Source organism: Solea senegalensis, linkage group LG1 (assembly GCF_019176455.1).
Source record: "Solea senegalensis isolate Sse05_10M linkage group LG1, IFAPA_SoseM_1, whole genome shotgun sequence".
Lineage (NCBI taxonomy): Eukaryota > Metazoa > Chordata > Actinopteri > Pleuronectiformes > Soleidae > Solea > Solea senegalensis.
In genome coordinates, this window is record NC_058021.1 from 19,617,068 (window position 1) to 19,634,363 (window position 17,296).

The window sequence follows — 17,296 nt, forward strand, 5'->3', positions numbered from 1 at the left end:
TCAGCATGTTCAGCTCTTTGGGAGACTACATAGGAAAGTGGGACATAGTGTCTGCTGCTGGAGGAAGAGGTAGTGGGATACAACAGTTCCAGAAGTGATAGCAGGGGCATTACAGTGAGTCAGGGGGGATTTAAATGCAAGGACTCATAGTCTGCAATTTGTCGGTGGAAATATCCATCCCCTGGAAGCCGCACGTTGTTTATCGGCTTCCCTTGTTGTTGCGTCACACTAGATAGTTTAGATAGAGGCATGAAATGAACACAGAATTACAACACAGGAAAAACAAACAATCAAATACACTGAAACTTGTGTGGAGTGGGAGAATAACACTGTGGCACAACACTGTGGACATGGATCAATTAAGTTTGGCAAGAAGAGAAGCGAAGACGACATGAGCTCCCAAATATTGCCAGTAAATGGGCGAGGGATCGAGGTAATGAGGACATTGAGGGTGACTGGGGTTGATTATATCTACCTTTACGTGCTATTGATTATGGGAGACACAGTACACAAGTGTCCACAGACCACATACTGTATCACCCCTGTTATTTTGCACAAAATAAACTGCTCTCTTTCTCCTTTGTGTATTAAGGGACACATTTCTCACACCTGGGGGTGCAGGTTCATTTCAAGATTCTGGGACTAAATTTCAGGGGAAATTAGTGATTTTTATTTTTTTTTTAAACAAAAGTTTCTAAAGATCCTCGGCTGCTGCCAAGATCTGGTTACAGACTTCTTGAAATAATTGGAAATTGAATTAAAGAGTACCCCCCAAGTATTAATAAATGGTACAAAGAGATATTTACCACCTGACGTCAAGGAAAGGATGAGCTGTTCCTGAAGATCTGGTTACCTTTTCTAGATTACCTTCCTCCTCATGTGAAAACTTCACTTTTCAGGGATAATCCTTTTACAGAATGGAAGAACCCTCTTTCATGAGTGAAACTAGGGATGGAATACACAATTCTTTTCAAATGGAACTTCTCAGCATGGAATGAACAATCTTAATAAAGGTAACAATCTATTTGATTTAGTCTCTTTCAGAACACTTTTATGAGGTCATTTGCCATAATAGACAAAACTGACTTACGTTTCATGAGAAACTGTTATATTTTTTAAGCAGAAGATGGAGTATAATTGTCAGCCATCTGGATTCTATGATATGAGATTAACAAGCTGTTTAACATTACAACAGCTTGGCTCCTCACCCCCTCAGAGACTTCCCCTGTTCCACCTAACAGTACGGAAGAAACTGACGCTGCTTTATTCAGGCTTTTACGAGATTTAATCAGTGGCTGTGTTTGTTTTGTGGGGAGGAGGAGACTGCTGGGGGATAATTCAGTTCCAGGTAAAACTCTTCTGAACCGTGAACACTGAAGGAATCCTGAACAGGAGAAGCTGTCAACAATGATAGCAACAAGCCCCAAGATCCAACACAACAGCAATATCATCTTAATATTTGATCCAATATTGCTGATTATGAATGTCTGGCCATCCTGTGTGGCCTCACAGATTCTCCTGTGTACTTGGCCCACATCTGTATCATGAAAGAGTAAATATGACATGTGCTCTCTACGTTTATCCAAGCCTGCATCATCTATCAAGCTCCTGTATTGTGCTGATGGGGCATTTGCTGCAGCTTAAAGAGATTTTTCCTTTTCATTCAGAGCCTTGTGAAGGATACACAGGAAAAAGGGAGGGATAACACGCAGGAAATGGTGTGGAAAATACAGTGTTGTAACACGGATCAACAACTCAAGGCGCGTGTTCTCGTACTACTACTGCTCAGTACTACCTCAGGTTTCCAGAAATCACACATGATTCGAGCTATTGTTACATTAAATGCTTTTGAGGAAACAAAAACACGTCATTTTGTTATTATGGCCAGGCCTAAGCTACAACTTACAGTCCCGAAAGTCTAATTACCCGTACACGTCGCTTACTAACCCACATTCAAAGCAGCATGCAGTATAACTGAGGATAACCCAGGACGCCAAATCCTTTACTCCACTCCCTGCTTCACCTGTCCATCACAGATCTGATGTGACGTCACTTCTGTTCAACAAAGTCAGAACTGAAGAAGCTCAAGCAAGGACGGACGACTTCAAATGACTGAGAAACTCCACAGACCCGTTGTTCTGTCACAAAAAACATGTATTTTTTTTAAAAAAACGAACCCAGCTTTTCCATCTAAAATGCCCATGTTTATCCTTGGACCTTGGACTGCTGAACAGAAGCGGCAGCTACTTTAGAGAAGACTGCAAAAAGGTAGACCTACCAGAAACAAGACGATTCATGAGGATTTATTTGTTTACTTTTTTTAAGCTGTGTCAAAACTCTGACACATAACCAAAAGGTGAATGTATCTGATGTGTTCAGCACTGCCTGGCACATTCTTTTCAGTCATTCTTAGTTTTACTTGAGTTCCAAAAGAGCTGCGGCATCGAGAAAGATGACGTGTAATTGCTTGAGTGCATAAATATCCAGAAACATTCGAAAACTAACCATGTTCCTGCCCAATCCTGGTCCTCAGGGACTCCTGCCCTGCATGTTATAGATGTCTTCCTGCTCCGACACACCTGATTCAAATGAACCGTTATCAGGCTTCTGCAGAGCTTGACGATGAGCTGGATCAGGTGTGTTGGAGCGGAGCAACATCTCAAACATGCAGGGCCAGGATTGGGAAACACTGTTCCCGCCATTTTCCGACAATGTCTAGATTAGTGATTCTGGACAGTTTCCAGTTTGCTGTTCATACAAAACCAGCAGCAGGAAAATTTGAGTTACCAGTCAAACAAAACAAGCTTGTAGGTATAGTGAGGAATTTCCACTCCTCAATATTCCACTGATGAACAATTAATCCGGTTGATTTAATCCCTGCTGCACATCCACACTTGGTGGCTTTTTTTACTTACTGGGATGTTTCTTTGTATCTCTACCCAGTTGCTTGTTAATGTTATTTCTGGCGTATTTCTTCCCAGCTCGCTCGCTCACTCACTCACTCGTTGCTGTGCAGTTTCTGCCCTACAGGTAACAACAGCTAAAAGGAAGTTAATAAAACAGTAGGGGATGCCAAGTCAAAGACCATTCCCCAGAGAGGCCACACAGCTTTGTAAAACCTCTACATTTGTTCGGGTTTTCACCGGCACACATACAGTTGTGTTCAAAATAATAGCAGTGTGTTTTAAAAATGGGAATAAAGCACGAAATCCTTATAATAATTTTTATTTCGATGCATTGGGAACATTGCACATTATATTCTAAATCAAAACATGAAGAAAAATGTATCCATTTTTTGAACTACTTTACAGAAAATGAGTGGTACGAAAATCCTTTTACAGAATGGAAGAACTCTCTCAGAACTTTCATGAGTAAAACTAGGGATGGAATTAACAACTCTTTTCAAATCATATAATGAACAATCTTAATAAAGGTAACAGTCTATTTGATTTTGTCTCTTTCAGAGCAGTTTTATGTGTTCATTTGTCAGAATTAACAACATTTGTCTTTACAAACTGAAATATTCATTGTATAAACTGAAAAATCTTTAGGAATTAGCATTCCTGCGAATCCCTTCACTAATATTTAGTTGTACAACCTCTGTTTCTGAGAACTGCTTCACATCTGTGTTGCATGGAGTCGACCAACTTCTTGCACCTGTGAACATGTATTCCATTCTCTGCATTTCTTGGTTTTGCCTCAGTAATAGCATTTTTGATGTCACCCCACAAGTTTTCTATGGGATTAAGGTCCGGGGATTGGGCTGGCCACGCCATAACTTAAGTGTTGTTTGTCTGGAACCAAGATGTTGCTTGCTTGCTTGCTGGTGTGTTTGGGGTCGCTGTCTTGTTGAAACACCCATTTCAAGGGTATTTCCTCTTCAGCATAAGGCAACATGATCTCTTCAAGAAAAATGCATACACTGATATTTTTTTGAACAGCCAATTATTCATTTTTCTTTATTTTCTGTGAAGTAGTTAAAAATGCATTTTTTTTTCATGTTTTGATTTAGAATATAACGTGCAGTGTCCCCAAATGCATCTAAAGACAAATGATTGTAAGGATTTTGTGCTTCATTCATGTTCCATTCATTGCCTTTTCTATCTATTCAAGGCTTTAACATGTTAAGATAGAAGCACTTTAAAAATTAACATGAAGCCAATGTTCTTTTATGTCTCGTGTCTGGTCGTTTCGCCGTGGTGATTTGTGTGAAAAAATGTCTCTCTCCGTCGAGCAGGAGGAAGGAGTAGATGTTATGTGCTAGCAGCGATTAGCCTGCCCTCCCGTCCCCTTTCTTTATGTCCTCTTTCAGTTTCCCTTCCTCTCCACAGAGGACACCAATAAAGAAGGCACAAAGCCCTCAGGAGACTACGATTCTTCACTGACACGACATCAGTCAGTCCACACACACGCATGTGCACACACACATACACACACACACACACACTGTGCACGCCCGGGTAAAGAGAGATGTGGGGCCAGGATAAAGAGCTGCTTTCACACTCGCACTCTTTCATTTCTGCTTCCTGTGTAATGCAGCGCTCTCTGCCTCCCACAGACACAGACACACACACATGTGGACGGGTGTATGTAGGTTAACTCCCTGCAACAGACTCACAAATAACACAATGGAAGGAGGTACATCTTAAGTAAATGAGGAATCAGACTCACTTAAAAAAAAAACAACAACAAAAAAGGCTTGAAATAATTAGAAGTGTGTCACGGGCTGATGGCTCCCTCTAGTGTTACGGCATGTGAATGCACATATTCCTCTGTATGTCAGCAGCTCTGGGCCAAATATGATCACCCACAGTAAGAATTCACTCATTCACACTGTTGAGTTCATGTTCATCCAAGGCGCTGTCTGAATAGCAAACTCATATAGCAAATAAACTCTACAAACCGTATTAATAATACGGTATTTAAATGAAGAGGTGGAGACAATGTTACAGATGTTTTTCTGTTTAAAGGAAAAAACAGCCGTCATTTTCTGATCTTTTGGGGCCATGTGGGGCAGAGAAAGTCCAAAAAGTACTTATCTGAGGGTCAATGTTACATTTCTGCAGACATTATCTCATTGTCCTTTTTTTATCCACATTGAATCGAGTTGGTTGGTTTCGTAATCCTACACATGCATCGCAGTCTACTCAAATCATTTGTCTTTTAAATCCCTATTAATGAGACGCCACCACAGCAGTGTCAAATCTTTTTGACAGATGCGCCGCACACACGACTGTGGCACACAACGCTTGCAATATACTGAACCTGTACCAGGCTCCTCTGTCATTATGTTTTTCTTATGCCACAAAGGAGTTCTGCAGCCTTGAACTTGACAGTCTTTGTAGACTGAGACAATGCACCACCATTTTTCCTGCATCCGTGTGTGAAACATGAGTACAGACACAGACCCACTGATACCAAAGCAATCATTGCAGGAAGGTTGGTTTGGTTTGGATGCACAAATCCAATTCAGTCACTCGCAACAACAATGACCAAATTCAAAACTCGCTGTCCTAAGAATGGAATGTAATACAGTATAATAGAATAGAATTGAATAGAATGGGATCATCTGTTTTTCTCATATAAGCAGTGCAGTCTTGCAGAAGGAGCTTACCAATGAGCAGAACCACACACAGAAGAATGGCCATCAAAGCTCCAGTGCTGAGACCCACAGGCAGAAATATGGCCTCTGCTGAGCAGGTCAGCAGCGAGCCCCTCGTCCCACAGGAGCACACTCGGATGGTGAGCGTGCCCGTGCTGCTCTGAGCCGGGTAACCGCTGTCCTCCACCACGATGGGAAGAACGTAGACGTCCTGCAGCCGCCGCTTGAAGCCCGACCGCCTCGCCACGATGCCGGCGGTGTTGTCTGGAAACCAACAGAGGATGAGGTTGTGTTACTGTTAATGGAGTTTGCATGTGGGTTTCTCTTCAGCTATTCCAGCTTCTTTCCACAAAGACATACACATCATGTTCAGGTCTATTGACTTAATACACCTGAGCACAGGTGTGAATATGAGGGTCCTGAGTGTCCTCCAGCTCTGGTGTAATGTCAGCTGGACTTGGCACTTAGACTTGGATATACAGTATAGATAATGACGAATTCTGCTATAAAACACTGCCTGTTAACATTTCATCTTTTTTGTGTACATATACATATATATATATATATATATATATAAAAATATATATACATACACAAAATATTATGTCTCTGTAAATGTGTACCGTCAACCTGCAACAATAGTAATCATCATAATCTGTTAGAACAGCTGCATCTTCTCCCGGCTGTGAAACACTACCCTTATAATAAAAAATAAAGTCATTTAAAATTGTATAAATGCATTTGGTTTCCATAAAAGTGTCACTGATATTTTAACATCATTTCTGGAAAACAGGAAACCGTCTTTTTCCTCTGATATCTGTGCTATTTTGACTTAATTGGGGACATTTTAAATTATGTTATTTATTCATTGCATTCATTTCTAAATGTGGCTGTGCACTGAAAATCTTATTGTCCAGACTTCTGAAGGTTTGTTTTTTTTCCTTCTTCCAGAGAATAAAAGTAACTTAAAGGTCAATATTTCCCCAAAGTCTCCCACACTTTTCCTCAGTCTGTGTTACTTCAGTGTCAGACTCCTCTGCTTCCACAGTGTCTCTGCAGCCTAATGCTTTAAGTTTTTTCGACTTCAAGGTGTGTAGTTAACAAATTCTATTTAACAAGTATTTTTCAAAATGGCATTTCCTCACAGTCAGGAACACAAGTGGGATTATAATAAATTCAACTTTAACTGATGCCGACATAAACTTTATTCCAGTCACATAAACAAACAGCAAGAATATAAAAGTTCATTGCAACAGAACAGGTTTGCAAATCTGTGTGTGTGTGTGTGTGTGAACTCTTTAGGACCTTGTCTTGCATAATCACCTACCTTGTCAGGACCAGGAGTCGCACACTGGATTCCAAAGAGGCAGAACCTCATTTCTCAAGAGCTGGTTAAGATTATGACTGATTAAGATTAGGATTAGGCATTAAATAACCCTCTCTTGAATCGGTGCAGAGTCCTTCAAAGTAGAGCTGTGCAAACCTGCGTGTGCGTGCGTCAGGAAAGATATGTTCTCCCTGCACTCGACAGTGATGGAGCTTGACAAGGTAGAGGCCATTAAGGCACCTTGTTCGTGTTCCACACACACACACACACACACACACACACGGCCTAGTTCCCTCTGTGGCTGCAGGTCCTTGTGTCTGACTCGATCAGACATGATGTTGATTGTTCAGAGGTACAAATATACCAGCACAGAGCAGTGAATGTCAGTGAGGTGTTGTGTTAGGAAACAGTAAGTAAACGTCAGCAGAGAACTCACTGTACTGTGTGTCACACGCGGACATGTTGCCCCCTAGTGGTGGAGATGCAAACTAAAGGGACGAGGTTCTGTTCTCTTGTCTCCACACCAGCGCTAGCAGCAGTGCTACTATGTTATTTTATTTCTGTATTTATTTTTCTGATTTAGGTTTTTATTTCTGTTAAGGTCCAGTGTGTAAAATTCAGGTGAAAATAATTGTTATTTTATTTTTTTTTTACCCCAGAATGAAAATTTCACATTTATATCAGGAGCCAGGTCAGCATTACAGAGTCCAGCCTTTTTGACCCACTGTTTTCTAATCATCTTTTGAGTTGTGATGCAAAAGTGAGGGCTACATGTGTTCTCCAATGCACTTGGAAGGAAAACGTGAGGTGAAGAATAGTCAACATGCAACTTGCAACCAAAAATTGCTATTGTTTACAACGGGGAAACGTCTAAAACATGCAGGGCAGGATCTCTCCCTCTCTCTCTGGGTGCTCAGGCTTCTTCCCACAATCCAAAGAGGTGACACATCTATAGTGGAGTGAAATTGTAAGGTGGACTATAAAAAGTATAGTGTAAATCTATGACAAACATAATGTAGAATCAAACCCAAACAGCAGCAGAGACATGAATCAGCTCTGCAGGAATCATGGTCGGAGCTTTAGAACATGCAATTACAAGCTTTGGCATCTTGGGGGCAGTGCAGAACAAGTTTTGAAAACAACACATGCCGCGACAAACTTTTAAGAGAAGTGTTGCTCATTTATAAATGAAGCTGTATCGGTAGGTGTGTTTCTAAGTGTATAATCTCTTTCTGATGTTTGTTTCTTCCCCGCGCCAAAGGAAATATGTACCTCATATACAGCACAGCACAGTTTGTCACTACATTATTGTTTGGTGTTCAATGCAATGGGGGCAATGAAAACAAACAGTGAGGTTTTGGGGGAAAAATAATAAGCTCTCCTTCCACATTGACAGTTTATCCCCAAATCTTCCCCTTTTACCTACTTCCAAAATCTCTAACAGTGAAGTTCCGGTTGCGCAGCTCCCTCGGGACCTTGAAGAAGAACCTCTGACCGACAGGAGGAAGATCCCTGTCCACGGCGCTCACCGTCTGGATCACCTGGTCAGGGAACCAACCAAGAGAGAACAATGAATCGGGGATCCCCAGAGAGGAAAAAGTTGGCAGCTTGTGCAAAAACCAAAAAAAAAAAAAAGATGTTTCAAGACTGCTGGCAGAGAAAAATGTCAGGAGGGGAAAAAAGAAAGTGTAACTCCAGCCTGGAGGTGTATGTTTTTAACAGTGATATGTGCCAAACCACTTGACACACAATATTTCCAGTGAATATTTAACACATTAAGGCGTTTATACAAATCACAGATCGCATCATACCGATCGGTCTCGGTTGACTTTACCTGTCCGACCTTGGAGTTTTCACACACAAACGATTCTGAAGGAACGGTCAGCTCGGGCGGGAACTCGTTCACGTCCAGGACGTTGACTGTCACGGATACTTTGTTGGAAAGCAGCGGGTTGTCTGTGTGCATGCACAGGAAGTCATTATACACACATAGTGGCATAGTATCACATGACATGTGTATATAATGTTGAAATTCCATGGTTAAAGAAGTGAGGTGGAAACATTCACAGGTAGACTGAAGAAAGTGGACAACCTGTCTGATGTATCTAATCTTATTTCATACACATTTCCATTTAAATGTATAAGTCGACTGCAGTGAAGCCACAAATTGCAGATTGGGGACGCAGACCTGAAGTGTTATTTCAATAAACGTTTATTTAATTCAAGCAACTCTGTGTACTATCATTTGTTATGATTAAAGTGATTTATTTTATCAGATGGGATTTTCTCATCTCCTTTTTGGATTCATGAATGTGGGCCAAAAAAATTGAATTAAATTCTCTTCACAGGTATTTGGGTTTGAATGGAGGCAGATGGTCTGTGCGTGTGTATGTGTGTGTGTGTGTGTGTGTGTACTGGTATTTAGTGCATCTTTTTAGGACCTTTTTCTGGCATAAACACTGACCTTGTCAGAACTAGTTGTCCTCACAGAGACCAAAACCTGGCCCTAATGAGACATAACCTCATTTCTAAGGAGTTTTTGCTATAGCATTTGAATTGAAGGTTGGAGATGAGGCTTTGTTTAGGCTTTTCCAAAATGAATGTAAGTCAGTGAGGTCCTGAATATCTCCTGTTCCGATCATCCTTCTATTTAAACTTGATAAAAATCCTATTGTTGTTGTATTGTATTGTTCCTCTGCGTAATGGGCAGAAGTCGGCAGAGCCCACTGCCTCCGCAAGGAGCTTACAGGAGGAAATCGTGCGGTTACGCTGCTCGCAAAACTTTAATAACTTAAGTTTCCACCACAGCAGCCGCAACTGCACCTGTAATCAGCATGTCTGCAGAACACAGAACATCTCTTAACAATATGGTCTATGCCATAACTGTATTATCTGACATTAAAGAACATGTCACATAAGTGGTTTTGCACAACGTCTTCATCTGGATCAGTCGGCTCTGGACCATTGTTCTCTGGATGTCATTGCTCTTCCTTCGCTGGTTATGTAATCCATTATTGATCAGTGTCAGCATTAATAATCAATCTGTGCCTGGATATTTAATCTCGGTGTATCACACCTCACTAATGTGAGGTGTGAATAAGAGTGTGAATTGTGTGTGTGTGTGTTTGTGCCTTTAACAGCTTTTAAATCAGGATAACACACTAAATACATGTAAAACTAATTGGCTCTGTGGTTGATTAAAGTGAAAATTAAAAGTGTCAAGTCACTGTAGCAGCCTTCCAGGAAGAAGCTGACTCATTCCTTTGAAATGTGTGCGCAATCACCCCGGCAGGCTTTTTCATTACTTTTAATACATTTCTCATTTTTTAATTTCTAACTCTTTAATTCATTTTTAGACTTTGGATAAGACAGTCAAGACAGTTCACACACTGTATGTGCTCTGTTGCAAAGCCCACCAGAAGGGAAACGTGAACGAGCACAAAAATGCAGCTATGCATCGCCGTGACTTTCTGATCTGTTTTGTGTTCCAGTAAGGCTCAGAAGAGAAATGGACTTTCATTTTTGTTCGCCTGTGCAATCCATTATCCTGCATCTGTCGTTTCCTTTCCTATCATACCCCCAATGGCAACGACGTCGGCGGATTCACTGGCCAAAGGTTTTCTAAGTGCAACTGGTTCGACAGCAAAATATAATTTGGTGGTGAGAGTGGCGAGGATGTCACTTAGCTGCACTTAGAAGTCTAATATTGGATTGGAACCTTTTTGTATTGGAAATACTTACTGACTTTGGTCGCCACCACCGTGATATTGTGCTGTGGAGCCATCTCTCTGTCCAGGTAGTCATTAGAGGAAATGGTCCCCTCGACGGTGTCGATGTCAAAGCAGCTGTCAGACTCCGTGTCCCACAGCAGAGAATACCTGCAGAGATGAGAGCGCTCGACATAAGAGGGGAACAGGTTCAAGTGGAGAGCTGAGTGCTCTGTTGTCAACTGACATGGAGAAAAGCTGTCACGGAAACAAAGAGAACAGAATAACACGGAAAAAGTTTTATGGGTTTTTTCCCCCCCCTTTTGTATTTATTAACAGTGACAGGAAAGGAGAACCATGAAATGAGGTAATGGAATAAAGTTAATGGCGTGGCCTCGCAGGAGTCTAACCTAACACCTGCTACCCAACGCATATGCACTCTGTACAAACACCCTTTACTTCAGAACTCAGACTTCATGAAAAAGATGAGGCTCTTTTTTAAATATGTTTTTTAAAAAACACCTTGTAAAGGCTCAGCTTTTGTATCGACTTCTCTTTGAATTGCATTCAACCCCACACATTTAGCACTTTTAATATTGATGCAGGCCTGATTTGTTGGCTAATTGACTTTATCACAGGAAGGCCACAGCGGCTGAGGGTGAATGGTGTTTTCTCTGATCTCCCCAGGGCTGCGTCCTCTCCCCTCCTTTTAGCTGTTTTATGCACAAGTGAATGGCACCATATTATTACATTTGCAGATAATCACGTTATCACACAACGATGACTGCGATCATGGTCGTGTCGTGAGAGGTTTCATCCAGCGGTGCAAATCTTTTTATCCTTTTTAAACACTGATGTAGCTAAAACAAAAGAAATTGGCCCCTTGTATACATATATATGTATATATATGTATATATGTACAGCATATTTTATGCCAATATAGGCCAACAATGTATTTCTACAGCAAAATGACTTCATGTGCTAATGCTGCACATGTTAAATATGGACATTATTCTTCCAGGAGGGATTCCCAACATTCCGGAACTGTCAGGGAAAGAATTTGACATGTTAAAACTCATCGTGTTCATCCGATAAGGAGCAGAAACGGCCAAATATAAATACCAAAACAATTGTTATAGCACATGTGGCTGTTATGTTGTCCCCCACACAGTAATGACGAGTCTGCTACCTGACAGCGCTGCTGCTGACATCCAGGTCGTGGGCAGTCACGGAGCCAATGATGGTCCCCGGGGGAGTGTCCTCGTACACGTCCATGGAGTAAGACGGCTTGGTGAAGACCGGAGGCTCCTCCATGTCCAGGACACTCACCTTCACTGTGGCCGAGTCTTTGAAAGGCCCCAGGTGGAGGAAACGAGGGTCCAGCTGCGCGTTGGAAGCCTCCACCTTGAAAGTGTATGACTTTTTGGTTTCATAGTCGAGGGTCTGTGGAGGAGAGGAGACGGCGGGGACATGAAGGATTGATTGATTTGCAACAGGCAAATTAAAACCCTTAGAATATCACAATTCTTTCACTTTAAACCCAAATCGGTTAATAGCACACATACAGTTCAGGTACTATGTGTACTTTTTTTATTACAGTTACATTAAATTACTGGTTAACTTGAATGATGTTTAAAAAAAAAAAAATAGTTGGGAGAATTCTTTTTAAGAATATCACAGGGAACACTGAGAATATTTTGTGCTCCCGAAACTCAAAGATGGTTAAAAACGAGGTGTCCAGACACAAAACACACTATTTGTTGTTTTGTTGTTCATTAGTTTATGTGAATTTGCACTAAACTGAACCTGGAACTGAGCTATTTAACAGTAATGTGGTTAATGAAAGAGCGAACAGCATCTCAGGCAGCATTCTGACTGATTACTGGATGCTAATGTCATAACTATCCATCTGTGAGTTGCTCACTGCACAGTTATACACACGGTGAACACATTAGTGTAGATAAATGAAACACAGGTATGAGCAAAAAAATAAAAAAGTAAATTAAAATGATGATCCTCTTAAAGATGTTGCCTCAGGCCGAGGTTAATTATCAAGGCTGATGCACAGAAACAGAACGATTAAAACCTTTCATTATACTATTGTACAATATGTGTTGGTGTAATCTCCACGTAATTAAAAGATAATGTCTTCCTTTTTGTGCATGCTGTGTACTTCCACATGTAACACACTGATACTGAAAAACAATTACACTTCACCATTTATAATTCAGGAAAACACATTTTCATTTCATTTCTACACTTTTCCATCACCTGGTCAAACAGCCTCACTCATTATTTCCACTTCCTCCTCTCCTTCTATTTCCCCGGTCTCTGTATCAGGTTTACGTGGGCAGACTTCTTCTTCTTTGTTAGTGTTAAAAGAAAAGCTCAATATTACTGTGTCTGTAATGCAAAGACTTAAGTACACATAAAAGAGTTAATCCAAAGCTGAACAAGAACAGCCTTTTTTCCTCTTCTTTGAAGCAATCACTTATGACGTCGGGCCATTTGTCTCTTGTTGGTTATTCAGCAGAGTTGAAGCATTACGGTTGGCCACGCTACCAAAGGATTGGTTCAATTTTAATGAATCTGTGCCAAATTTCGGTACTTGAAATGTCTGGGAGAGCGCGAGAATGCGAGAGCTACGCGTCGCGAGACTACGAGAGTGCGACAGCAATAATGGCGAGCCGAAAGTAGTCGAAAGTGTGGCTGCATTTCACACAATTAGACACAGATGGCGCTCAAGGCCGGCTGGGACCTGATGAAGCACCTGTGTCTCACTGAAAGGGACAACTGCTGCATCAGCTACCAACGCTAGCAGTGCTAGTAGCGACAGCCCTGAAGCCGGTCAAGCTAGGAACGTTGACAACCAAATAAGGACCAGGTCATATTTATTTACTGTTCTTAAATCTTCTTAATAAAAAACTTAAACGGAAAAGTGTAGACTTTGTTTTACAACCAAAAAAGATTTTAAAAGTACCGAAATAAGGTACTGTTTGGTACCGGTACCGAATTCCAGATACCGATAACTGTTTTTGATGAGGTGCTAATGGCTCTTTTATACTGTAATATCTATTTTTTGGGAGAGGCCCTGAAGTGTCCACCAGTTGTACAGTGGATGGATAGACGGGGTAGCAGAGTTGTAGCACTGTGACACCAGTGTCATTAGGCGACCACTGAACTGAAACACGATAAATACGTTCCGCTCTGCATTCTTAGAACGACACCGAGGTATCCCTGCGTTATTGTTGCATAGCAACCGTGACTGCATCCCTGATCAATTAATTCCTCACAGTAGATACTTCAAAGGACAGGATTCTCGGGTTCCCTATGTCTAATCACCGCAATGGATGCACTGATTGATTTGGACGTGGAGAAAGGTCGATTTCCATTCTTCCCCCTCACACTCGTCTGTTTGTGAAAGCACGGGAGAGAGGGATGCAGGAGACAGACACTTTGATATGGAAATGTAGCCACAAACTGTACCAAGACACATTTGTATACACATCAAAGTGAGTTTGTATAATGATGCTGTAGCCATTTCACATTCCCAGGCTTGACTGTTGCTCCTTCTGTGCATCAGAATCAAACCGTATGAGTGCTTTTGGCTTTGCTCTACAATTCTTCAAGTGGAAGCTTGAAAAAAACGAGCGACTGACCACTGCATCATAACAAGAACGCTGCCGAGGAGGCTGTTCAAAGCATCTTTAAACACAAAGAGAGAGAGCCGAACACGTCTAAATCTCTTCACAACCTACACAAACACACATTTGACTCTTTAGCTTTCATCTTCTCACTCCCACTGATCTTGTGGGAAAGAAAGACACTGTCGTTTCCCACTTAGAGCCCTGTGCCAGTCACTTCCAGTGATCGTCATGTGTGGATGTGCCTCAGTAGCCAAGCCTGTACACAGTGTTTGCAGTCACACAGAGATGTTCTGTGTTTATATAATAAAAAAAATCAACACAACAATTGCTTTACTTTGCCCTGACGTTTCGTGTCCCTGGTTTTAAGATCCACTCTCCCTCTGAACCGATCCCCTCCTCAAACATACGGGCCGGAGTGACAACACACCGCTCTCTCCGAAATGAACCTCAACACTTGCAGGCTCTGCAAGCTGCCATGCAAAGTCTCTGAGGACGCACAAAACAGCAGCCCGAGAAAGTCTATGTTACGATGCAAATGTCAGACCAACAGCGCTTAACTTGGACTCCTGTAGCAAACGAAAAAGCTGCTCACTCAGAGATGGATTTGGGGATTTGGGAGGATGCTTGGCAAACTCCAGGAAAGAAAGAGCCTCCTTTGCCTTATTCTATCTCCACCTTTCCCTTAGGTCCCATTCAGACCTGGTATTAACATCCAGTCTGAGTGATCCAATCGCATGTGGATAGCACTGAGCTTTCAATTGACTCCTATGTGAACCTCACTGGTGGTGTATTTAGACTCTGAAAGCAGAGAAGGGGTAAAATAAAAGCTGAGGTTGAGGTTGAGAGTTAGGGGCCACAACAAGGAATGAGGTTAGGGTAAATGTCCAGGTTAGGCTTAGTGGATATCACACTCGAAATGCTCTCTTTTAAGGCGTTCTCTTAAGGCGAGGCTAAGGGAAAGTGACAGAGCGGTGGTGTGTGACGCTCTTGGAACAAAAAACGGGCTGAGAGCGAGAGAGAGATTTGCTGAGGCTCAATCGCTTCCCTTTTCCGGAGAAAATTATCCACACTGGCATCTGTGTTTTAGTTTCGGTAAAACATAAAGCATTTCCAACCTGGCAACCCGGGTGTTATGAGCTGTGAGTTTATGTAATAGGCGGTTTCATAGGTCAGGGTTGCAAATCTAAATTGTGTATATTATGCACGATCATAGTGTTTCATAACTGCGAGTGAGTTTAACACAAAACAGTGAAAGCCACAGATTTATTTCATTTTTCTCAAACAAGAGACTTAGCTCTCGCGTCGTCTGCCCTGGTTTAGAGAAGCGTCTGATATAAAGAAGCCTCGGCAGCCTTCTGATGTTAAAACGCATGATGTGATACGACTTTGCTCCGCTCTGTGTGTGTGTCTGTGTTTGAGTGTGATGTCAGGTGCTGTAAACTTCCAGATGGAGCATTTAACAGTTGGTGTCATGTGTTGAGGTTACACACACACACACACACGCACACGCACACGCACACACACACACCTTTACTTTACTTTCTTACACACACTCGCTTCTCGCTGATTCTCCATCAGCTCGGCTGACGCTGCAAACGTGAAGACTGTTCTGTGTGCATCGGAGTGTGCCGTCCTGCCTGTGTGTGTGTGTGCGTGTGTGTGTAAAGGCATTATCTAGCCTAATAAGTTGGTTCAATGGAAGGTTAAGAGGCAGATTGATTGGGATCACAGCCAGATCAGCACATTCCTGTCTCTCTTAGATCACTGACAGCACATCACGGGGGGAAATGCTGATGACTGCAAATTTTGCCTTCACTTGTGAAGTTTCTTTTCTTTTTTTTTTAAATACATAATGAGGTGATACCCTTAGAAAGGGAATGTGATGTGAAGAACGATGAAAGTTATTCCTAGTGAATTGCCATATTCTGCATGTCTGTGACATATTTACCTTCGACTACATCCATACTACTCTGTTTATATTTAAACATGTGTAGACAGCATTTCAGACCACAGCTCTGTACTTTTTTGCATCCAGTGTTAATATTCATAGGGAGGTGGTTGTGGAGTGAGTGGTCTGTGAGTGTTTGTGTACTGTAATATGACAGGGGTTGAGTGTATGACAAGACTAGAACAATGGTATTGTACAATAAATGCAGTATTATTTACTACCAGCTTCCCTTGTTATGGTGGTGGCAGGTGGCTCATCTGCAGCCGTAACAAAGCTCAACTGTTTCCACTGACAGACATTTCACTCTGCTGCTCTATAACAACACCAAACACAGAGGCAGTCATAGAGATTTGCTGTATTTGTATCATCAACAAGCATCAGAAAAGGTCAGCCGTCCTATTATTATGTCACCAATCAGAAATATAAATCATGGCCGATGTACCTGCAGAAGCGGGTGGTGAGTGTGGAGCTGGGTATCGAACTTCACCACTCATATAATACAGTTTTAGCGGTCCAGATATGGATATTGATGCCATAGAACAGTAATGAGTGTATGTACCTGTTTTAAGACTATGGTGCCCTCTTGACTATGTCGATCTGAGATGATGTCAAACATGTTGCCCTCGTCCCCTGGTACGATGGCATAATCCACCTCTGCGTTGCTGCCAGCGTCCAAGTCGTGGGCCCGAATGCGACCGACTGGCGAAGCAAGTGGTGCAGACTCTGGCACCCGCAGGTGAAAGACACCTGAGACAATGACACAAGTTATTCACATGTAGTAACAGACAAACCCAACCAGTGAGTGGTTAACTTCATTTTTTTTTTTTAAAAAAAGGGACACTTAATCAAACCTCACTGTTGAGACTTTCTTACTCTTTGCAAAGCGCGGTGGGTTGTCGTTGACGTCGCTGAGAGTGATGTTGATGGAGGTGGTGGACGCCAGCCCCCCCAGCTGACCGCCCATGTCTTTGGCCTGCAGAATAACTTGGTACTCCTCTTTCACCTCTCGGTCCATGTTGGCCAGCGCGGTCCTGATCACTCCTGGACGAGGTGAGATGGGGGAGG

At 42.0% G+C, this 17,296-nt stretch overlaps 1 protein-coding gene across 2 annotated transcripts in view; it reads right to left on the bottom strand.

The window, feature by feature from the left end:
• LOC122777793 (cadherin-12-like) overlaps positions 1–17,296 on the bottom strand; it is a 65,963-nt gene that overhangs the window by 2,872 nt on the left and 45,795 nt on the right. For both annotated transcript variants that reach the window (XM_044039272.1, XM_044039281.1), the window contains 7 exons: positions 17,105–17,272; positions 16,791–16,978; positions 11,826–12,079; positions 10,671–10,807; positions 8,764–8,885; positions 8,356–8,470; positions 5,615–5,866 (listed from right to left, as the gene is read on the bottom strand). In XM_044039272.1, coding sequence (XP_043895207.1) covers positions 5,615–5,866; positions 8,356–8,470; positions 8,764–8,885; positions 10,671–10,807; positions 11,826–12,079; positions 16,791–16,978; positions 17,105–17,272 — 1,236 coding nt within the window. The remainder of the gene's footprint in view (positions 1–5,614; positions 5,867–8,355; positions 8,471–8,763; positions 8,886–10,670; positions 10,808–11,825; positions 12,080–16,790; positions 16,979–17,104; positions 17,273–17,296) is intronic.